At 43.8% G+C, this 25,288-nt stretch overlaps 1 protein-coding gene across 1 annotated transcript; it reads left to right on the forward strand.

Annotated features, from left to right (window-relative positions):
- Positions 1-1,629: 1,629 nt before the first annotated feature.
- pygma (phosphorylase, glycogen, muscle A) lies at positions 1,630-19,520 on the forward strand. The gene is made up of 20 exons (XM_061250541.1): positions 1,630-1,974; positions 6,950-7,051; positions 7,392-7,470; positions 8,449-8,552; positions 9,343-9,474; positions 9,774-9,885; positions 10,291-10,373; positions 11,018-11,161; positions 11,757-11,849; positions 13,203-13,349; positions 13,886-14,049; positions 14,214-14,328; positions 14,524-14,625; positions 14,936-15,083; positions 15,682-15,740; positions 15,891-16,032; positions 16,702-16,909; positions 17,590-17,724; positions 18,839-18,905; positions 19,244-19,520. The coding sequence occupies exons 1-20, from the start codon at positions 1,732-1,734 to the stop codon at positions 19,391-19,393; spliced, it is 2,529 nt and encodes an 842-aa protein (XP_061106525.1). The 5' UTR covers positions 1,630-1,731; the 3' UTR covers positions 19,394-19,520.
- Positions 19,521-25,288: the final 5,768 nt, after the last annotated feature.

The following is a 25,288-nucleotide window of genomic DNA, read 5'->3' on the forward strand; positions in this document are numbered from 1 at the left end:
ATTTTTTGTTTTTCTTTGACAGTCAATTTTATTTTTCATTGTGTGAGAGGGTATTTCTGCCTGTCAAACCTGAATCGTTGGCCTAAGATTCTGTTGTCGTTAGCCTTAGCATTTTGTGCAAGTTAAGCATCTCCGTTTTCTTCCGTAGAAATGGGCGTCGGTCTGTGAATGCGGATGTTTGTTTTTTTTGTTTTGTTTTGTGTGTACCTCTCCTGTCCAATACCCTTTCAGGATCATCGTGTGCACTGGCTCGCCTGTGTGGCACTGACACTTATTTTCTTTTTCTTTTTTATTTGTACCGAGTGATTTCCTTAATTTTCCGGTTTCGATCATTTCTGCACCTTGCTTTCGTCTCCTGTTCTATGGTGTCGAAATATCTAAGTTAAGTCCCAGAGATGTAAGAATTTAAGGTGTCTTATTTGGGCTGTCAACGATGTACCTGTGGTTTTCCCCAATTTGAAAGGTTTCTTCCCCCCCTCTATTGCGCTCTCTGTTTCTTTGTGGTACTATACAACTATTTTTGTACAAATTAAGCCCGTCCTCCTGTTTTGGTCAGATCTAAAGTCCACACACAATTAATCAGCCCAGTTTTGATTAAGGGTGGGGGAGGGAGCGGAGGTGGTACTCGATCGTTTTAGAATGGAAATAAATTAAACTAATTCCCTGGGTTTCTGGTGACTGGTCATGTGACCCCATGAAACTTCACTACCAGCACGGCTCGTTGGTCGTATTCTGTGATCTCCGCACCAGAAATCTTGCTTGCCCTATTTTCAGTGTAGCCATCATGGACTTGTGTTGCCCCGTTCAAATGGATAATTTTTGTATGTATATAGTACACATGCATATGTCACGTGCAGGTTGTTTCTGTTATCCCTTTTTTCATCTGTAATAAAGGAGTATAATTACCGAATACATTTCTTGTTTTCTGTGCATTTATTTTTTCGTCCCATTTGAGCAGTGTATTTTGGATGCAACTCGACCATCTTTCAACCGTTCTGGCCGTGTTTTAAAAAGGTAATTAGCCGTATATCTGACAGCGAGTGGCCAGTAAATGTAGTCTCTGGCTAGCTGTGAGGTGAAAGACTTCACTTGACATTCTCATTGGCGTGCCTTTCAAATATCACGACCTTTGGGAGGAGAAGGGTCACTATTAATAGTCGTTGGTGTCCTGTACCATCTTCAACCGCGTTTCCCATTAACGTTGCGTCAGTAAAAACCAATTCGCGAGTAGCATTCTGGGAGTTGTAGTGCTACTTATTTAATTTGATATTCATGGTTCCCCGTGATTACGTTTTAACCCGCGTGTGTTTGGTAATTTGGTAGTTTTTCGTTTTAAGATTTCGTTTCGGATAGCTCAAAAGAAGGCTACTCCTATCAAGAAAATTCATACGATTATGCACTTCTCAGCATTTTGTGTCCACTTGTAAACATTTTCCACCGCATATTTATGATCAATAAAATTGTTTTGATTTATATTCTTTGTGCCAACTCCGGCCATACGGTTGTGAATTAAGGTATGACAAACTTTGATGGTTGCCTGACGGACAGTCCATTGGTCCAGAGCTTTGGTGAGACTCCGCCTTATGATACATATAAATGATGCCTCCTTTAAAACCCTGTGGGCCAACAGTGTCGTCCTGTGGGCAAGAGTGACGGGCGGCTGCTGGTTAACTGGTTACATTTTTTTGTTTTCTTTCTGTAATCCAGATTATTTGTAAACCGATAGGAAAGATGTCAAAACCACTCTCAGACCATGACCGGAAAAAACAGATTTCGGTGCGAGGACTTGCGGGGGTGGAAAATGTGGCAGACCTCAAGACAAATTTTAACCGGCATCTGCACTTCACGATGGTGAAGGACCGAAACGTGGCGATGAAACGGGATTATTACTTCGCGCTTGCCCACACCGTCCGTGATCACCTGATTGGAAGGTGGATCCGAACACAGCAGCACTACTACGAAAAAGATCCCAAAGTAAGAGGTGGCGCTCTGCTTCCCTGGCATCTTCGCGCAGACAGGTGTTAGACGCGCAAATATTATACGAGGTGGGGCAACTGACAGCGCATAAGAAGGTATTTAATTTTGAGCCAGGTGCAAATATCGACAGTCTGCGAAATGATACAAAATGAGACGATTAGAACTATCGATATCAATACATTGATCAGTCAACCAAATTCTAGCTGCCTTTTTGCTATTGACTATAAGCGATAAATCTAATGTAGGCTATTGCATTTGCAGATCAGAGTCGACATTATTTGGGGACATGGAAATGGCCGCAACTTGCAGATGAATTATGGGGAGAAGCGGCCCTGAGGTTGTTGAAAGTTGTGGGTTCGATGGTAGCAGCCTACAGAAAGTGATTTGTAAAAATTAAAAGCGAACATAGTTTTCCAGTTTTGCCAGATGCCTTTCCATTTCTTACCCAAATATTCATCAGAAGTTCCCATCTTCAGTTGATCCCCAAGCAAAATGTCAAGGCCTTCCAATTATACCTTCTTTTAAACGCTCCCATACACTGCACACTTAAATAGAAACGCCTTCTCCACAAACCTGTTTAAGCTATTTTACTGTTGCCGAGGATCAGGAAAGTTTTATTTCTTTAGTGTACCGTGTTGAAAAGAGGAAGAAAACTATCACTTAATTAGACTAGGCCTACTGTAATGTTTTGAATTTGATTGCTAATGTCACGATAATGCTCTTACATTTCTCCAAAGCCCGTGTGCACTAGCTGGGTGGATCAAGTTGTTAATCTGTAGAGGTGAGGTAGAATCTTAAAAATATCTGACCTTCTCTTGGTCCGGGGTGAGTTTCTACCAAGCGGCTAAGAAACGTTTGATAGGACAGAGGAAGCATATATCAGCTTTGAAATCATCACGAAATTGACAGCTGTGTTGTATGAAGCGTCTGAATTACATGTATAAATGTGTGCAGTGCGACCTGTATTTCATGTGCACTGCATACTGAATCAATAAATTATTTTGCAGGTGCCACCAAATACATTTTACTGATGCCACTAATCAGTCGATTTTTACAGACGCAAAAAAAAATCTGGTATCTGGTAATTCAAGCTGGTCATAGCTGGATTTTACACCAGGGTAATCAATCAATTTTACTGGTGCCACTAAATCATCCATTTTACAGGTGCCAGTTGAGTGGGCAATGATAATACTATCAAAAATAAATTGGGAGATACCTATTTGGAGTCAAAGTAATAGTCGCTATCATTTTATCCAGAACCTTAATTTGTTTGTTGCTGTTTTTTAATATCCAGGTCGGTTAAAAGTGTAGTTTCATGTTTCAAAATTTGATCTGACAGTACTCCTTGGGAGTATATGTGTGTTGTCTATCAAATTTTGTAATCTGAAACCTGAGTGGAGATATACAAGTGTCATCTATTTTGTCTTTCCTTTTTAAATATCACAGCAATAGAGGTACAACTATACTTCTTTCTAAAATGAATCAAAATCATATGCTGGTATCAAGCAAACAAACAAATAAAAATCCACTTGGTGATTTTCCATTGTGTCCAGTCAGGGTTCTCATCATTAAGGTCCTTACCTGTACTGCAGGTAACATAATGTAATATTCCACTACATTCCATCATTCCTCACCAGGTTAATATCGTTAAGGTGGATTTGCATTATTTTAAGAGTGAAAAAAGATGTATTCTGTGCGTTGGTAACAATGGGTGCAGGGTCTCTTTGAGGCTGTGGTACAGTGTGAAAGGTCATATAGTATATCACGTCTGCAATTGAAAGGAATGTACAGCAATCAGGGTTTCTTCTGACCTTTTTGGGTAACAGCCAAGGGTGACCACCAGCTTCACTACAGCTGGGGCAGGGAGGTGAGGGGCCTGCTTTTGGGGGAGCTCGTCAGAGCTGGTGAGGGCAACAGGAAAGGTTAGAAGTTTAGCCTCTGTTAAAGGTCAAGACCGAAATCAATACGGGGCATGTGGGAGCCAGGTTATTCAATATGATATGAAATAAGCTGAGGATGAGGATGGTAAGCTCTTCACACTTAGTCCTGGCCCTCTTCCCCACATCAGCCAGAGTCTACTGCTGGTGTCCTAGGTCTTAATGTAAACATTTTGTCAGAGTTCAGTTGGTCATTTTTCTTTAAAAAAAAGGGCACTGTGAGCAGTGTAGCAGAGAAAATGTCAGATCCTGTAAGTGGGGAGTGAGGCTTTATGCTAAGCTCTTGTATCGAGAGATCACGTGAGGACAGTCACCATTTATTACTAGAAACGTGTTCCAAAAAAAGTGCCTGGTCCTTCCTGTCGGGGGCTTTGTAAAGTTGTGATATCCCTTTCAGCCAGGACCCTCCTGCCAATGAAATGTCTGTCATGTATGGAGTACCATACTCGGGAATACAGTGTAGACAGATGCAATCAGTCAGAAAACAAATCAAAAGAAATTTGAGCTTGTGATAACAGTAGTTCCTGTAGTGTAATGATTGGTGATCCAAATGACTGCAAATTATCAACATAAAACTCATAACATTCTTTAAAATAAATGGTCCAGTTCACTGGTTTAGCCTTTTCTTATAGTATAAAGCTGACACCTTGCGCCTTGTCAGTTAAGGTCAGATGCACCTTTTGAAAAGTCGTGGAACCCAATCTCACACATGTAAAACTGCGGACCTCCTAAACTTCCTAAAGCTTCTCTTTAAGCGTAGTATATTGCCGCTTGGCTATATCCTCGTGCCTCGTCTTGAAGGCAAGGGGCGACTGGGTAGCGCCAGTCTATGCAGTAGGGCCTAACCTTTGCAGACAACCCCTATGATCGCTATTAATACCCAAGTCGAAATGCCACCGTTATGCAACCCCAGGCACGCCTCGCCCCCACCCCTGCCCCCCGACCCCTTCTGCCTCCCTTGAACTTCGAGGGAAGAAAACAAGAAATGTCAAAGGTTCAAGTTCAGGCTCAAGTGTCGTGCCCCTACCTCCAATTGACTAAAATACCATATAAAAAAACAGACTGAAGTGAAATGCATTGCTTAACAGTATTCATCTTTTTTTTTTATTATTGCTTACATTGACAGTATTGAGGCTTTTTGTTGATTTAATAACTACACAATGTAATGTATTGTATAGTGTTGGAATGAGTTATCAGCCATGTTGGATTTGTTTGTCAGTAGTAGTACTGTGTAGGGCTAGTATGAGCAGTCAGTAATGTTGTAGGTTTGGAACATGATGCCTGTATGGTATGCAGTGTTGGAATAGGAGTCGGCCATTTTAGAAGGTTATCAGAACTATGGACAGTGTCAGAATAAGTTGCCGGTATTGCTTGGAGCGAGTTGTGAGTTCATTATAAAGTTCTGGGAGAAGTCACTGGTAATTGGTAACTCTAGGAGTAGACGGTCAGATTGGGGACAGGGGTGTGAAGGGGACATGTTGGGCCAGCTGGGCGTTAGCGTTATACACTGGGGTTCACTTTATTCACCGACTGGTCTGTCAGAGCAGCCCTGCACCACAATCATATGCCAGGTTTGAAGATGCCTTAAGTTACTTCAAATTATTCTGAGGTTTTCCCAAAACAGTTCTTACAAAATGTTAACCTTTCCTTCAACATTCCAAAAGTCCATAAATCAGAAATAAAGTCTAATATACCTTTTACTTTTTTTTTTGTATTTAACCTTTATTTATCTAGGTAAAGTAAGAATCTCTTTTGCAGGAGACGTCCAAGATGACCGCATTAAGATAAACAGAGCTACAGACACTAAAAAGCTTGAGGCCCAGTCATACCCTCTACTAGTATAAGCAGCACATGAGAAATATACAAGTGAAAGGCCTCTACAGTGAAAACAAATTAAAATAACCTGCAATAAATTTGTGGTTATTCCTATACTTGTACCACTGTACAAATTAGAGCCAGAACCAGCATGTCTAACGGTGTGTTCTCAAGGGTACTGTACATCAGTAGTGTGCCCATAGGAGTCAAAGCTGCAAACCTGTGGTTTCAGCAACCCCAGCTTCCTATTCACCACCACCACAACAATTAATAAGCTTTGTTTGATTTAGTAAGTGTAAGAGCAGGGCACTCCCTGTCTGAAATGTCTGAGGCTTAACGTATCCGAGTTCATGGACTTGAAGTGCGTTCAAGAAAAATGGCATCTTGGCAGCTCCTGCTGCTGTTAGTGTGTTAGAGGACCACAGCCACAGAGTGCTTTGTGAATCGGGGTGAGGCGCAATGCCATTATAATTCCACCAATTCAGGAAATGACTGCCATGTTCCGAGAGTATTTGATTAATTGAATTCCTGTGAATCCAGGCTGGACGGTCTGGTCAGGTCAGGACTCTTTAACGTTGCTGAAGCTGACGCAGCAGCAACTGTACCACATTGCTTTCTCTCTGGTTGCCCTCAGTGTTGTGCTGAATTCTTAAAGGAGAGACACTATGCTCTCCGTTCATATTTATTTATTGATTAATTGATTAATTTATTCAGTCAGAGATGGGGAAAGTAGATCTCAGCTCAGAAGGTGTCATGGTTCAAAACCTCGCCTTGGGGAGGTGGGGGACATGACTCGACACGTCTTGCAGTGGCCCTGAAATTTATCTTTGTTACCGTTAGCGAGGCTGGTTATAATGAGACGGCACCTGGGAAATGGAAGGCATTAAAGGAGAAATTCAGTTTGCATGAATAGCCCTGTGCTTGACTGGGCCCCAGAGGGTTGGTGCTTCAAGCCCCAGTGGAGCTTAAGATCCTGTTGGGCCCTTGAGCAAGGCCCTTAGTCCCACATCGCTCCAGGGGGTATTGGCTTAGTCTAATCAACTGTTAGTCACTGTGGATATTCAGCTAAATAACAAATGTAATTAATGTAATGTAACATGACTATATCTCTCTCTCTCTCTCTCTCTCTCTCTCTCTCTCTCTCTCTCTCTCTCTCTCTCTCTCTCTGTGCCTACCCCCCGTCTCTCTCTCTCTGCCTCCTCTTCTCTGTCCCTTCCCAGCGTGTGTACTACATCTCTCTGGAGTTCTACATGGGCAGAACCCTGCAGAACACCATGGTGAACCTGGCCCTGGAGAACGCCTGTGACGAGGCCACATACCAGGTGAGGAGCGGGGGGGAGCGGAGAGGGGAGGGGAGAGGGGAGGAGGGGAGAGGAGTGGAGGGGAGGGGAGAGGAGAGTAGGGGAGGAGAGGAGGGGAGAGGGGAGGAGAGGGGAGGAAGAGGAGGGGAGGGGAGAGGGGAGGGGAGAAGGGAGGAAGAGGAGGGGAGAGGGGAGAGGGCAGGGAGGCGAGAGGAGAGGGGATGAGTGGAGGGGAGAGGGGAGGGGTGGAAGAGGAGGGAGGGGAGAGGGGCCGGAGTGTCCTGCAGAGGGACTCCACGCCTCTGTGCGTCTGTCGCTCTGCCTGCCGGTCTCAGTGAGGTGCACGGCCCTCTCTCCCCAGCTCGGCCTGGACATGGAGGAGCTGGAGGACATGGAGGAGGACGCTGGTCTGGGGAATGGCGGCTTGGGACGTCTGGCAGGTGAGGCTTCCTGTCCTCTGTCAAACACAACACACAGTCAGGTGCAGAGCTTAGAATGTCTTTATGAAAGAGAGGGAGAACTTTGTTAATCCCTTTATGAATTTAAAATCCTCAAATTGTATATTTCCCACCTGTAAAACTTTTGTATTTTAGCTTACTCAGTGTTGTGAAATTGATATAATTTCCAGCCTAGGAAGTAATGCCGAAATGCTGGTAACTGCCTTGCTAAAATTGGCTGGATTACTGCAATGCTTTTTTGATTTACCAGACTACATTGCAGTGGGTTCAGTTACACAATGCAGTTTACCGACACAAGCTGCCCAGATCACACCACTCATATCCTTTATTGCATGACCTCCCTGTTAAACCCAGGGTTGCATTTACTAAATATTAAGCACTTAATGGTCTTGAGCCTCCATACACATACGATGTGTTTAAAACTTTCCTGGCCGTAATATTGATTTCTCTCTGTTTTTTTACAGCTAATTAGTAACATTAATAACAGTTAACAGTTAAGGAGAAGAGCTTTTACAGTAGCTGTACAGCACCCTATCTCTGGAATTGAAATTCAAGCCATATCAGAGGTGTAACTTCTATTGGCTCTTTTAAATCAGGTCATGATACTTACCTGTATTTTGTGTGCTAATTTCTATTGGTTTGGATTATTAGTTAATGTTTAATTTTCTTGTAAAGCAGTCTGGGATATGCACATTAAGTGCACTATATAATGGCCTTCTGTACTGTATTATTTCACAGTACCAAGATGGATGAGGGTGGTATAGTACTAGGAAGCATTTATCCGATCTGTGGAATCGATCCATGCAGCTGTTGGGCCCTTGAGCAATGCCCTTAACCCCACATTTCTCCAGGGGGGATTGTCCCCTGTTGAGTCTAATCAACTGTCAGTTGCCTTAGATAAAAGTGTCAGAGAAAAGACTGTAATGTAATGTGATGGTCGTCACTCTCTCTCTCTCTCAGCCTGCTTTCTGGACTCCATGGCATCGCTGGGGCTCGCAGCCTATGGCTACGGCATCCGCTACGAGTTTGGCATCTTCAACCAGAAGATTTCCAATGGCTGGCAGGTCTGCTAGACATACACATATGCATACACAAATAAATAAACTATGAATGAATGAATGAAAAATGAATTAATGATGTACAAATAGGCGGCACGGATGGTGCAGTGGGTAGCACTGCCGCCTCACAACAAGGAGGTCCTGGGTTCGAATCCCCGTCGGCCGGGGCCTCTCTGTGCGGAGTTTGCATGTTCTCCCCATGTCTGCGTGGGTTTCCTCCGGGTACTCCGGTTTCCTCCCACAGTCCAAAGACATGCAGGTTAGGCTGATTGGAGAGTCTAAATTGCCCATAGGTATGAGTGTGTGAGTGAATGGTGTGTGTGCCCTGTGATGGACTGGCGACCTGTCCAGGGTGTATTCCTGCCTTTCGCCCAATGTATGCTGGGATAGGCTCCAGCCCCCTGCGACCCTGTTCAGGATAAGCGGGTTCAGATAATGGATGGATGGATGGATGATGTACAAATAATGTACAGATACATGAATGATGTACAATTGTACAAATACATTATTGATGTACAAATTATCTACAAATACATTAATGATGTACAAATGTACAAATGCGTTATTGATGTGCAAATTATGCACAAATATATTAATGTTGTACAAATGATGTACAAATACTTTATAATAAACACATTAATGAATGCAAATCATGTGCAAATACATAAACAAAAAAACATTAGTTAATGTAACCTTACTATAAGCTGTTAACTTTATTCATTGAATGATCATTTGAGCTGCTTATTTTTAGATTGTATTATGTTAGATGGGTTTGAGCTCAACGGGTGATTGACAGGTGGAGGAGGCAGATGATTGGCTGCGCTATGGCAACCCCTGGGAGAAGGCCCGCCCCGAGTACATGCGTCCCGTCCACTTTTACGGCAGAGTGGAGCACCACGAAGACGGGGTCAAATGGGTCGACACTCAGGTCAGTGAAAACCCAGTGGGGATCTGCCATTTTTTGGCGTACCATAAAAATGAAAATAGAAAAGGAAACGGCTCACAGTCAACATAGTCAGTGAAGTTTTCCACTCCATCCTCACTGTTACTGTGGGGCAGCTGATTTTGTCCCTGCTATGCCATCAACCAGATGGCTTTACAAGAGAAGAAATTCACCGGCTGCAGCTGTTTCTCCAGGGAAAGGAGGAGAGAAGGATGGAGAGAGCGAGAGATGCTGATGCTATTGCAGAACCAGCTGATCCTAAATGACTTGCTCCCCCCTGACAGGTAGTCTTGGCCCTGCCTTATGACACCCCCGTCCCTGGCTACAGAAACAACGTGGTCAACACCATGAGGCTGTGGTCCGCCAAGGCTCCCTGCGAGTTCAACCTGAAAGACTGTGAGTCCAACACTGAGACGAGATCAGCAGTGATGGGTCTATCCGGGTGGAGATGGGTGGAGAGGGTGGAGATGGATGAGATCTATCAGGGTGGAGATGGATGGAGAGGGTGGAGATGGATGAGATCTATCAGGGTGGAGATGGATGGAGAGGGTGGAGATGGATGAGATCTATCAGGGTGGAGATGGGTAGAGCAGGGTAGAGATGGATGAGGTCTATCAGGGTGGAGATGGGTGGAGAGGGTGGAGATGGATGAGATCTATCGGGGGAGATGGGTGGAGTGGGGTTGGAGAAGGAAGCTTACAGCACAGAGCTCTCCATTTTCATTGTGTTTTGTGGTAAAAGTGAGCCACGCACTGAGACCTGGGGTCTTTCCACTAACGTTTGATGCACTCTGTTGGACAGTCAACATCGGTGGCTACATCCAGGCCGTGCTGGACAGGAACCTGGCTGAGAACATCTCCCGTGTGCTGTATCCCAATGACAACGTGAGTGGCCTGCTTACAGACACCACCGCCAGGGCAATATTGCTCCATATCTTCTAGGTTTCTTTCCTTAGCAAAAAAAGAGTGAGAAGAATGTTTTTATGTTTTCAGTTGGTTGGTGTTACATGATCTTTTGATGCACATGGTAGCAATGGCTCAGCTCTGAGGTTTTTTTGTTAACAAATGTACAAAAACACTTTACTTGAACCCCTTGCCATAAGGCTGACATAACACTAACACTGTCATACACATGACATAGCAGCTGTCACAAGACGGCATAGCAGATTAAGTTAGTTGATGTGAAATCATATAAAGCTGTCACAGATGTTACGGCTAAATATACAGATAAAAGTATGACAGTTTTATGTCATTTGACATAACCTGATATAATCTGTTATCTTGTGACAGCTGCTGTGTCATGCGTATGAGTCAGAGGTTCAAGTAAAGTGTTACCAAAATTACTTAAAATTTGTAAAAATAAATAAATAAATGAACATTAACTGCTAATTATGCCCTAAGCCTAATTAATGTGTTAGTGCTGTATGCTGTTGAAAAGCATTGTGGCTGAGGTGCAGTATGCTGTTGAAAAGCATTGCGGCTGTGGTGCTGTATGAGTGAAACATGGCTGTTTGTGCACTGGGCCGCAGTTCTTCGAGGGGAAGGAGTTGCGTCTGAAGCAGGAGTACTTTGTGGTGGCTGCCACCCTCCAGGACATCATCCGCCGCTTCAAGGCCTCCAAGTTCGGCTCCAAAGAGGTGGTGCGCACGGACTTCAATGAGCTCCCAAAGAAGGTGAGCCGTGCCCTCCCCCAGATTAGAGTCAACTTTACTGCCATTGTCCTCTGTACCACATCTTAGTTACTTAGGAGTAGTGGGCAGCCATAGTGTGGGGCAGGGACCAACTCCAGTTCTGAGGCCAGTGCCTTGGTCAAGGGCAATGGCAGGAGCACACGGGGCAATTTAGACTCTCCAATGAACCTAACCTCCATGTCCTTTAACGGTGGAAGGAAACCCACGCAGACATAACACGCAAACTCTAAGGCTCCTGGCTTGAACTCAGGACCTTCTTGATGTGTGCTGACAAAATTAGCCTTCATTTACACCCTTTCTTTTTATTGATACTGCCTCTGTCTCACTCATCACACAAGTGCCTGTGCAATTCCATTTTCCCTGCAGGTTCATTCTTGAAAATTGAGTAATAATAATGATAATAATGATAATAATAGTAGTAGTAATAGTAATAATCTCTGTTCAATCACCACAAATGTTGTTGCTTTCTTCTGTCATTTTGTAAAAAAAAAAATCAATGAATGAATAAATGAATGCATTTAGTGGCGTCATGCTTTGTGGTATGTGCCTGTGGTGACCTGGCTGGTCGTGTGTACAGGTTGCCATCCAGCTGAACGACACTCACCCTGCCATGGCGATCCCCGAGCTGATGAGGGTCCTGGTTGATGAAGAGAAACTTCCCTGGGACAAGGTGAGCTCCGCGGAGAAGCGGCCATCTTTGTGTCCGCCGACCGTGTCTCCTGCATTACCGCATCAAACCACCTGGTGGCGACAATGTGCCAAATGATGCCCATATGTCTGCGGTGCACCGTTAACATCATACGTTTGCATTGCATTTGCTTATCTTTGCTGCTTGTATCTTCTTTCTGGTGTGCCTCAAATTTGTCTTTGCCGTGTCCATTCTAGAGTCGTAACACACAAGTTTTGTTAAGGAATTTGAGAAAATGCTTCTTTGTTTTTTGTCTGAAACCTGCTAGAAAACGGCTGTTCAATCTTATTTGAACAGGGCTGGTGTGGGTGCAGGTTTTTTTTTAAATCCCAAAACCTGCTTCAACGAATTATCATGGTCTTCAATCAACACCCCAATAACTAGAATCAGGTGGCTTTATGCTGTGCTGAAGTTCACCCACACTGGCCCTTTTAAGATACGATTGGACACTGCTCTACCAGGTTTGACTTGATTTAAGCCTTTGTTTTCTACAAGAAGGAGCTTATTCACAGCATATTAGAACATGATTATGTATGAATGTACTGTGTAATGGCAATAACAAGCCATTCAACCTACCAAGGCTTGGAATTTTACATACAGATAAGATTAACCAGCATTGGATTTAACCTACTGAAGGTCTTTCTCTACTATATGGTCTGGTACGCTGTTCCAATCAGTAACTAAAAAAAAAATCCTGATAGCAGTGTGATATTAGAATGTGTTTGACAAATTTCTACCTTTGTACTCAGGTAATGTGGTTTGTTCAGCATGGCCTTGATGTTATTTTGTTGTTGCATAATTCCAACTTGTTTCTAATCACAGTGTATATTCCTATATTCTACATGACAAGCTAAACTAACAGCCCTGTAGTTTTCAGGCTCCTGGACTGTAGTACTGTCCTTTTAGGACACTAAAGTAATTCTACTTGCCAGTCAATCAATTAATGTTTCTGTCAATTAATTTCTCATACAGATTACAGCCCCATTCACAGACTATAAATGAATTAACAGGTCATTAGGAATGAACAGGTCAGGTCAGGTCATCCTGGAAATATATATTTCAGCTGGACCAAAGCCAGCATGGGACTCCCAGCTTGGGAAAGTCCTATTTTTCCTGTGACACTAGAGGGTGCCAGATCATTGCTGCGAGATGTTGGTTGTCAATGCACGCCATTGTCAATTATTATTGACACTGCAGTGTACCTCAACAGTGTCAGGTATTGAGTTTGAACCTGCAACCCCTAGTCATCAGCTAAATTTCCCTAATTGTGTGGCAGTACCCCGGCCGGTTTAACCAGAACGGCGAAACCCTGACCCCTGTTCTCTTCCTGTCCAGGCCTGGGACATCTGCACTCGCACCTGCGCCTACACCAACCACACCGTCCTGCCCGAAGCCCTGGAACGCTGGCCCATTGATCTGTTCCAGCACCTGCTGCCCCGCCACCTGGATATCGTCTATGAGATCAACCGCCGCCACATGGAGGTGAGGAGGACCAATAACGCAAAGCCGGCCACACTCTAATCCCAAATCCAGCCCTGGTTTTCCTCTCTCCCGGGTGATTAACTTAACAATCAATGCCACCGATTGGCAAGATTTTCTTCAAACCTGACTTCCAGGTAAAGGCAGGGTGGGAAACCTGCAGTTCTCGGCCCTCGAGGACCGTGATTTGATGATCCCTGCTCTAATATATTCACGAAGCAGGATTAACTGGATAACTGCTCGAGTAAAACCCAGAGGATTATTTCCAAAAGGTTAATCATAAGGTGAATTGTAAATTTGGTTCATAACCCTTTGAAGAGAAGGTTTTTCTTGGAATGTTTTTTAGAACTCTAGAAGTCAGCGTTCTCGAACTTCATTGCTGTCAGTTAGCGCAGTTCTGATTGTTACATTAGCTTTAGAATGTTCAGTTATCACATATTTGTGACCTCACGTCCCAAAGGGTTCATTCCCGAGGCGCATTTCTCCCTGCCCTGCTGCTGTTTCTGACTCTCCCCTCCTCCCGCCCCGCCCCGCTCCAGCGCGTGTCTTCTCTGTTCCCCGGCGACGTGGACCGCATGCGTCGCATGTCCCTGATTGAGGAGGGCCCGCAGAAGAAGATCAACATGGCTCATCTGTGCATCGTGGGGTCCCACGCCGTGAACGGTGTCGCTCGCATCCACTCTGACATCCTCAAGGCCACCGTGTGAGCACCCCCTACCTGCCCCTCCCGACCCCCCCATTACATGTTTTAGGGCAATGAGGGCAACGGCGCGCACACACTCACTCACACACACACACACACACACACACACAGCCCTCTAATGTGGGTTTTGGGAGCTTGTCACTTACCTGTGGCTTTGTTTTTAGATTTAAGGACTTCTACGAGATGGACCCCGACAAGTTCCAGAACAAGACCAATGGCATCACCCCACGCCGTTGGCTGGTGATGTGCAACCCTGGGCTGGCCGAGGTCATCGCAGAGGTACCGACTGTAGCAGAGCTACGATTGTTAATTGAACAGAGCCATGCCATTTCAATTTTGATCTTGTTCAACGTTTTAATGACGTGTGGAGTATTAGCAATTTTAATATAGCTTGTGAATATGTAGGCGTGTTAGCTTTGTTATTTTGTGTGTGTAAGTTCATTTATGTAACTGTGTGTGTGTGTGTGTGTGCAGAGAATTGGAGAAGAATTTGTCCGTGACCTGGATCAGTTGAAGAAATTGCTCAAGTTCATCAACGACGATGCTTTCATCCGGGACGTCGCCAATGTCAAACAGGTCTGGGGTCACCCTTTTAAATATGGTAGAGACCTAAGCAGTGATGGTCACCAACAGCTTGTGTTTGGCACCCCAACCCTTTAATATGGTTCAGACCTCAGTAACAATAGTTATCACCAGCTTTTCGTTGGTTCCCCTGCTATTTTATATGGTGCAGATCTCAGTCATGGATGTCAGCAACTTGTGTTGGCTCCCATTGATTAACACAGGCTTGTGTTGGCTCCCCTAAATTATGTAATATGCACATACTTTAGAAATGGTGGTTCATGCCAGTTTATGTTAACTTGTTACCCCTCTGCCCCACCATCAGGAGAACAAGCTGAAATTTGCCGTACACTTGCAAGAGCACTACAAGGTGGCCATCAACCCCAACTCCATGTTCGACTTCCAAGTCAAGAGAATCCATGAGTACAAGAGACAGCTGCTCAATTGTCTTCACATAATCACCTACTACAACAGTGAGTACAATCTTTACTCTAAATACAGTGTGCTCACAGTAATTTCTTTAAGCCTTGAGTGCAGCCTTTAGTCTCTCTAAAGTGAGTACTCTCCACTAAACTGTAACTGTTTTAGTTGCTTTCTTTCCTGCTACTGGACAAGAAACAGAAAATACAGTTGCTTGTTATAGAGAATGGTAAAATATCTCTAATTTGATTCCCGTTTCAAAAATATTCACATTTTAAAAGGAGAGGCCTTTGTTAACAAACATAATGGAACTTTGTGAACTTTGTTAGCACTTTCACTAGCATTGATTGTTCACTGCATCCATGGGGTATGGTAGCTATGGTTGCTGATTTGCATTAATGTATGAACTTCCACAGTGTCAGGTGGTCCATCTCTGCATCCTATTTCTGTATTTTCACTGAATTTCATGCAGGTGATAATAATTTAGAGATTACTGCACGCTTGCCTGATCACAACATTGAACATCAGGAGGTACTTCAGTAGAACATCCCTTTGACCATCATGCTGACCAACAAAGAATGAACATGAAAATGAATAAAGAATGAACGATAGGGACAGATTATGTGAAACAATTTCTTTTTTTCTCCTCAGGAATCAAGAAGGAGCCCAACAAGCAGTGGACACCCAGGACCATCATGATCGGTGGAAAGGTAAGGCCCCGACACGCACACATACTCGCGTGCCTGTCTGCTGCTAATGCCTAAATTCCCTTCATGGGTTTTTGAAGGGGATTTTCTCGCCTGAAAGCATTGAGCGCCCCTGACGCTTGCCTGTTTGTCCTCTGCCCCTCCACCGCCCAGGCCGCCCCAGGCTACCACACCGCCAAGATGATCATCAGACTGATCACTGCCATCGGCGAGATCGTCAACAACGACCCCGTGGTGGGCGATCGCCTCAAAGTCATCTTCCTGGAGAACTACAGGGTGACGCTGGCTGAGAAAGGTGTGGTTACCAAAGGGCCAGGATTTGACTTGGGGGCCCTTCCATCCATCTATCTATCCAGTATCTGGGCTGATTATTCCCGGTCAGGGCCGTGGAGGGTACCGGAGCCTACCCAGGCTGAATTTCACCTCTACTTTCTCACACTCAGAGCTTAGATGTAGAAGATAATGGCCACGAACCAATTGTTTCCCAGTTACGTTTCAACATATCGTGACCTTGGAATTATAAGGTTCTATCTGCATTCTGAGTGGTTTTAAGATATTGAGGATCAAGATACCAAAGTGAATTGGGTCCAAGCAGATACAGATACTTTTAAACAGTGTGTTTGTATACACATATATGTAGTGCCCTATATTTATGACAATAACTCATTTTTCAAGCGGAGTCTCCTGGTGAGGTTTCTCAAGTGAGGTTTCCATCCAACTGTCTTTATGCGATTTTTCAATTTGTACATGCTAATGCCTAAATTTATACAAAACTGTGGAACATTTCCAAGTCACATGCTTCTGCTCCAGAAAACCCAGCCCACAAGTTGGAAGCTGCCTCTCGTGATTACGCCCTCTTCAGAATATTCAGTAGTTGATGGAAACACAAACTGATTCGGATTTTACACAGTTTGCAAATCCTCACATGACCTTCTCCCTCCCTTCATCCCCTTCCCCCCCACAGCCATTCCCGCTGCTGACCTGTCGGAGCAGATCTCCACGGCCGGCACAGAGGCCTCGGGCACCGGTAACATGAAGTTCATGCTGAACGGAGCCCTCACCATCGGTACCATGGATGGGGCCAATGTGGAGATGGCAGAGGAAGCCGGAGAGGAGAACCTCTTCATCTTCGGCATGAGGGTGGAGGACGTGGACGCCATGGACGCCACAGGGTAACATAGCATAGCATAAGATAGCATAGCATAGCATAGCATAACATAACATAGCATAACACAGCATAACATAGCGTATCATAACATAGCATAAGATAGCATAGCATAGCACAGCACATAATATCGTAACATAACATATCATAACATAGCATAACATGGGCATAACATAGCATAATGTATATCATAACAACATAACATAGCATAGGATATCATATCATAACATAACATAACATAACAACATTGCATTACATAACATAACAGAGCATCACATAACATAGCATAAGATAATGAGAACACCACCACTAAAGTGTACGTACTGCTTAGTTTGCCTGAAAACTAAATAGTATCTAGCATCATATCAAGCCTGGTCTTGTTCCCCCAGTGTTTCTGCCTCCACTACAGTGACCACTCTCTAGGGACCACTCACTTGGGTAGGGGTACTGGGAGGCCTGTACTTCCTTTAAACTTGTAAAAAGACAGAAAACACAGGTACAAGCACTACCATAACAAGTTTTGTTTGTCTTAATAGAGCGCCTTGCTGGAGGCAGTGTGTACTGGATATCTGTCATCCTGTGAGGGAATATGGGGGGAAATCTCTCTCTTTCTCTCTCCCTCTCTCTCTGGTGCTCTCTCTGTGTCTCTCTTATATCTCTCACTTTTCCTCTTTCTCTTTCTCACAGGTACCATGCTAGCGAGTACTATAACCGCATCCCTGAGCTGAAGCAGGCCATGGACCAGATCTCCGGGGGATTCTTCAGCCCCGAACAGCCTGACCTCTTCAAGGACATCGTTGATCTGCTGATGCACCACGACAGGTATGAGTGCATAGACTACATATACCTGCACACTTGTTCCTACAGCCATAACCTACATATACCTGCACACTTGTTCCTACAGCCATAACCTGCATATACCTGCACACCTGTTCCTACAGCCATAACCTGCATATACCTGCACACCAGTTCCTACAGCCATAACCTACATATACCTGCACACCTGTTCCTACAGCCATAACCTACATATACCTGCACACCTGTTCCTACAGCCATAACCTACATATACCTGCACACCTGTTCCTACAGCCATAACCTACATATACCTGCACACCTGTTCCTATACCCATACACACGAGCATCTATATCTCAGACCTGCAGTCATCAAATCTGGACCTCAAATCTTCTCTCCCAGGTAATTAGCTGAAAAACTTGTGCTTCTGATTGTCTTCACACCTGACTCCCAGGTAAAGGGAGGATGGAAAACCGGTTCTCGGACCTCGAGGACCATGATTAGATGATCCCTGTGACCTAGCCCTACATCTATGCACATACACCTGCATCTGCAAGAGTACAACTACACCTATTTGCATATGTACCCATATTGTTTACATACACATGTACCTACCTACACACCTACTGTATATAGACTACCACCATCTCAGTAAGTGCTGGATAGGCTCTTTCAGTATGCATTGGACAGCACCAAATGTGCGATCAAGACGGCAAACGTTTGCGGTGAACAATGTTTGCAGCAAACAGATACTGTTGGACCATTTTAAATTAACATTCCATTTAGTTTTCCACCCTTTTACACCCTTTTAATACAAATGGATGTCTAACAATGCTAGCTAGCTGATTTGTTGCTTACCTGTGATTTATTTTTAAAGGTAAGAACTAATATCACATTGATTAAAGTGTATAGCGACAGACAAATAATTGTCAACTTTTGTTCTCTCTGCATTTTCGCCATCAGCAGCCAATTTTGTTTGCCACACACTGCCTTTTCAGACTGTTAGGTAACGTTCATGGCAAAATAAAAAATTACAATAAGTTGGTGAATGTTAGCTAACCTTAGCTAATGTTTGCCATCTTAAGCGCTCGTCTGGCTGCCTGTCTGTGTGTAGGTGACTAAATGTCACTCTCTGCTGTTCAGGTTCAAGGTGTTTGCTGATTATGAAGACTACATCAAATGCCAGGAGAAAGTCAATGCACTGTACAAGGTCAGTGTTCAGTTAGGTCAAAGGTTGAAATGTCAGAGTTCATACATTTTAATCATAATGTAATCAGTGGCCCTGATAGAGTTTACATTGTCTGTTGTTTTAAGTGGCTAGAAATCATTCCAACAGCTTAAAACATCAAGGGTATGTTTTAAAATGTACAAACATTGCAACCTGTAGCCTAGTGGATAAGGCACATGACTGGGACCCGGAAGGTTGGTGGTTGAAGCCCCGGTGTAGCGATGCACAGGTGATGGGTTTGCATTTACATTCTTACTGGATCAAAATAACTTTCTAAATTCCTGATGGCCTGCATCTTTCATTCGCTCCCTCCACCGCAGAACCCCAAGGAATGGACCAAGATGGTGATCCACAACATTGCTGGTTGCGGCAAGTTCTCCAGCGACCGCACCATCGCCGAGTATGCTCGTGAAATTTGGGGTGTTGAGCCCAGCCTGGAAAAGCTGGCTGCCCCCGATGAGCCTCATTAAGCTGCCCTGGCTCCACCGAACACCACCCAATCTGCTCAACAGAGTCCGGGAAATTCAACATCAAATAAAGCAACTAAAGAAACAAATAATAAAAAAAACAAAAAAATAAAAAAATGTTCTCCCCTGATGTTGACATAGATTTTGCTTGTGAGAAACCTGACCCCATTTTCCACATAGTGACCCTACTTAGTTTTGTGTTCCATGGTGGTGTGTCTTAATTAACTTTTCCAACCCAAATTTCCCAGCCAATTTCTAACCTTCCATACATGGTCAATGGACAGTCTGGTCTGTTCACCGCCTGGAATCTGCATCCTATCGCCAATAATCAACTTCTGATGTCATGCAGCCTTCCGATCTCTCTGCAAATGACCGCCACCAGAACCCTGAGGTGACAGCCCGATTCCGCTCATCTCTCTAGCTGGGTAAATCTGAAAACGGTCCACCATCCGCCATTTGTGACAGCGGAAAGAAAACCCAGTGAATTGCACTCAAGAAAATCTGGGACACTTACAGTAACACACAAGTGTGTATTCAGGTGAAATACCTGATCATGTCTGTCAGAGACTGGACCCTGAATCTGGATTGGTGACGCAGTGGCCACCAGGTTCACTATTTCAGTTATAGTTATCACCCATGCTCCTTGTGTTACTAAATAGAGTTAATTGAAATAGACCAGCACTGACTGAGCTTGGAGTACATTCGATGAGTTTGGTGCGCAAGCAGTTGCTGTAATTTTTCAAACTAGCCTGCCTTTGAGCTTTTACGTGAAGCTGGCCTCCTGAATTCATGCTCGTTTGTCCGAAAGAATCTTGAGTTCTGGTTGACAGAGACTGAGCTCCTGGGAGTTTGGTCCCTATTGGCTGCACCAGTGGGCTTTAGCATGACGATCTGCAGCTGGGCGCATTATGGGTGTTTTCACATTTTAGCCTATTTAAGTGTGAAACCACTATTTTCTTTCCCCCACACCTCTGCGAATTAGTTACGGTAGAGTATGTTTCCTCCAGAATAAGTGAATATCATCACTTTGTCCATACACTCTTGGGCTTTCTATATGGCTAACATGACAACATCGTCTCCAAGAAGCAAAAACTCTGGTCAAAGGATGGGTGCAGGGTCATTGCGTATTCTGTGTACATGTGCGCGTGTGTGTGTGTGTGTGTGTGTGCGTGCTTGTCTGCACTGGCACTGTGTGTCTGCCTCTTACCGTTCCTGTGAGATTGGGTGGCCGGATGGGGGGCAGATGTTGGGTCGACTGTCCTAGAAACAGACAGAGAGGGCAATGGGCCCTCGGCTTCGCCCCAAACCCTGGTGTCTTACTGCAAACGCTCGTCAGTCCAGAAAAAACTAAATGGAAAAAAAAACCAATAAAGGTAAAACTGCCAAGAGAAAGTGCCCTTTTGTCTTATGTTCAGTATGGCTTCCCTTTTATTTTCATTTACTTATTTATTTGAAAGTTTCTTTTAGGGAAAATCTGGGTGAAGGATAATATGTTTCATTAACTATGTATCATAAAAGCAATATAAACAGATAATTACATTATTGGCATTTGGCACCAACTTATCCAGAGAGACATAAAACAAAGTGCAAAGTGCATACCAGGGACAAGTGCACTGAAAGGGAGGTACAATTTCAAGTGCTAAGAGTACAACAAAGCTAAGGATTTGGGCCTATTTGATTAATTGATTAATTTTTCTACAGCACAACGTGATTGAATGATTTACACTTACACAGGAACAATAAACAGCTTACATAGCTAAACAAAAGTAGCAAAAATATCATACTGGCGAACACATTATTACAAGTAGTGACACATTATTGAGAACTGAAAAACATCAACTACCAATCAATTACAGATTACAGGCAGGTAGGGAGGGGTGGGGAGAGGTGCAGCTTGAAGAGGTGTGTCTTCAGTCTGCACTTGAAGGTGGTCAGAGTCTCTGCTGTTCTGACTTCTACGGGGAGGTTGTTCCACCACTGTGGAGCCATAACAGTGCAGAGAGGGGGAGACACCAGACATCTTGTGGTGGCCGAACAAAGAGGTCTGGCAGGCGTGTAGGATCTGAAGATCTTTTGGAGGTAAGATGGGGCTGAACTCTTAACTGCTTGGAAGGCTAGCACCAATGTTTTGAATTTGATTCAGGCCAAACGGGACAGGCCACTTTGTATCAACGTAGCATATTACAGACCGTGACCAATGCCAGAGAACAGGGGCAAAGCCCCTGGAGCAGATTTAGAGTTAAGCGCCTTGCTCAAAGGGCCCAACGGCAGGGTTCTTTTTAGTTTAGGGAAAAATTAATCTCTCTTGATGCAGGTCAGCATCCCAATGTGCAGACCAGGGGCTCAAACCAGCAATTCTACTTTTGTTTTTCATTTTATTTGAACCATTCTGGCTCCTGAGTCAAATCTATTCGTCACAGAAACAGATCCCTCATAACAACTGTAAGACTCCAAAGAGATAAAAGAAGGTCAGAGGTCGGAATTGTAGATGATATGTGTTATTAATTCTACAGAAAAATACATGCAAGTAGCATCTCAGGAAGTCTAAGGCACCAGGAAAAAAGTCTGTAATAAATAGAACAAAGTGATACAATTTCACACAATGAGTCGGTGTCCTCAAAAACTCTCTCCAAATTTGAACACTTGCATATCTGTTTTTGCAGCCATATTTAACTTCTAGAAGCTAATTCAAGGGGGGCATCCCCTGGAACCATAAAAATATGCCTCATCTACCCATTCTCTCTTTTTGGCTAATCCCTATAATTCAATCAAACGGAGAGCTCCCTGCACGTCTACCGACTACGAGATTGCCTCTTCCCTCGGTACCGTGCTTTTTGTTTGTTTTATATTTGTTTGGCTGGATCTTCGTGTATGGACTTTGCTTGTGTTGACTACGCTCCTGGGACTCGTCCCGAATAAAGCCCTAACGGGACTTTATTTAACTATTGTTTCTGAGTCGTGCATTTTGGGTCCAACCCCCACGCACCCCTCTCAGGTGAGCTTCTGCGCACAAAACCTATTCTAAATTACTACAGTATCACATACACGAAGTTCACTTAGAAGCACACAAAATAGCTGTCTTTACCTTGCAGTACCCCTGACCAACAGTACTTAAGTACAGAATACCTAAGTATCGATACTCTTGGTTCACCTGAAACAGGCCTGCGTCAGTATATTGCTTTCACGGGCACAGGCATTCCTACGCAGTGTTTACGCAGCGTGAGTGCCCGTAAATATTCTGGGATTGCTCCTGATTAATTCCGACCGAGAGCAGGAGACGAAACGAAAACCATGTGAAATGGCTGAGAAGAAGGGAAGTGTTGTGTGGTGTTACTTCACGGCATGTGGAATAAGCTGGGCAGTCTGTGACATACAGCACGATAGTGCAACACTCTAATCTATTTAAACATTTAACACTTAATACACCCCGATCAATACGAAGAAAGTCAGTCAAAAAAGAGGGAAGAAGATGGCCACAGAAGCACCCCAAGAACTCAGACGTCCACTGATAGACCATTTTAAAGAGGCGGAGTATATCGTATTCAAGAGATTGATGGTTTATTCTAGTCAAATTCCTTCATGCAGCATGCCTATAATCTAGTGTCTTTACTTGTTCGCTAAATGTCTTAACCGATCCAATATGCTTACCTAATGATGATAGCTAACTAGCTAAATTATCACCAATTTTAAAGGGTACCTGTACCCAAAACGAGCATATGCTTAGATCTGTTCAATACATTATAAAAAATAACTTTTCCCATTCTCATTAGCTAAATAAATCACGCCTAAGAACATATTTCATTTATTTATTGCTTAATCCAATGTATGAGTATATAGCCTACGTAAAATCCTGGGGATTTGCTTTTCTTGTAGTACTTGTACTTGTAGTCCTGTGTGAGAAAATAAACACACAGCACCGTGGTACTTCCGCACATCTCGTAGTATTCCATTCATTGCAATATTCGAGCATAAGCGGGTATACAACAATTATGAATGGCGAAAATTATTCAGAAACTTCAACAGGTTATTTGTATGAAGCACGTAATCGGGATTATACACATTTAGTATGCTCAGGTGGAGAAAGCGACATTATGGGACTGGGACTTCCAGCACAATCGCTAGCTTGCAAGGATCGCATAAAACACGCATTGGCTCCTGGCTCGCTATGACTTGATCACACCTTCGTCAAGTATTCGGCAATATGTCTGCTCACTGAAGTGTTACGTGACCAACGTAGTCTGATGAAGTAAATTAAATATGTCCTCATGCGTCACTTATTTAGCTTACGAGAATGGGAGTCATTTCTTAATAACCTCCAACTGGATGAAGACTGAAACATGTATTGTTTTGTGCACCCCTTATTGCTGAAAAGTACAGAAATATATTAGTAGAAACATTTTTGCAATTAAGGCTTGACACAGTTGACAGTGCTTCATTCTTTTTTCTTTTTTTTGTTACTACTACAGAACAGTTGTTTAAAGAATAAATGTGCACTTTTTTATTAGTGGTCCCCCCCATTTTAACCCCCTGCATTATTTTTTTCTTGTGGTGTAGTTTAGGTTACTCAAAAGTGCCAAGGAATATGCCAAGGAAGCAGAAATGCCTGTATTTTTTCGCTGTGCTCACTTAGTAATTTTCTTACAACAGCATTTATTATTGAAAAGTATTGGTATCGGTATTGATGATACTGGCCTAGAATTACTTATATCAAACCCAGAATTTGCAGTATTGCCCACCCTTAGTGCTCACCTGTCAGGAGAAGAGAAGGGAGAGTGGACTGGTTGAGGGTAGTGCTAATGGTTACATATTCAAGGAATGACTGTAGAGAAACATTGGCTAAAACTGGTCACCCTTTCTACTTTGGCCCCCTCTACTTTCCGCCTATATATATTTGTGTACAAATGTGTGCACAAGACTTGGTAAAGATATCTACAGGCATCCCAAACTGCACCCAGATGTCCTCAAATGTCCCCAAATCTATCCAAATACAAAACATCTGCATATATATTTTGCCCAGACACATGAATGATTAGAAAAGCTTATTTTTCTATTAAAAGGTTGATACACAATGTAAATAAAATTAACCTTCATGTGTTTTTTATTCACAGGTATGAGTATAGGTGGCACGGATGGTGCAGTGGGTAGCACTGCCGCCTCACAGCAAGGAGGTCCTGGGTTCGAATCCCTGTCGGCCGGGGCCTCTCTGTGTGGAGTTTGCATGTTCTCCCCGTGTCTGCGTGGGTTTCCTCCGGGTACTCCGGTTTCCTCCCACAGTCCAAAGACATGCATGTTAGGCTGATTGGAGAGTCTAAATTGCCCGTAGGTATGAGTGTGTGAGTGAATGGTGTGTGTGCCCTGCGATGGACTGGCGACCTGTCCAGGGTGTATTCCTGCCTTTCGCCCAATGTATGCTGGGATAGGCTCCAGCCCCCCTGCGACCCTGATCAGGATAAGCGGGTTCAGATAATGGATGGATGGATGGATGGATGGATGGATGGATGTATGAGTATGTTTTTATAAAGCATGTCCAAAGTGCCCAAAAGCTCTCCAAAACAAGATTACACAATGCTTTCTAAACCTGCATCAAGTTTAAAATGGACTGTTATTTCAGAAATAGGTAAACCCGAGCTGCTTTAGCCAGTACAATTACAGGTGCATTCATAGCAAGTCCAATGCAAATGCTCACTGGATGTTTTATGCACATCTGAATATTCATTCTGCTATGCAAATGCAGCAACTGCTTGGAAGGCTAGCACCAATGTTTTGAATTTGATTCAGGCCAAACGGGACAGGCCACTTTGTATCAACGTAGCATATTACAGACCGTGAACAATGCCAGAGAACAGGGGCAAAGCCCCTGGAGCAGATTTAGAGTTAAGCGCCTTGCTCAAAGGGCCC

The sequence above is a fragment of the Conger conger genome, chromosome 7, assembly GCF_963514075.1.
Source record: "Conger conger chromosome 7, fConCon1.1, whole genome shotgun sequence".
Taxonomy (NCBI): Eukaryota; Metazoa; Chordata; class Actinopteri; order Anguilliformes; family Congridae; genus Conger; species Conger conger.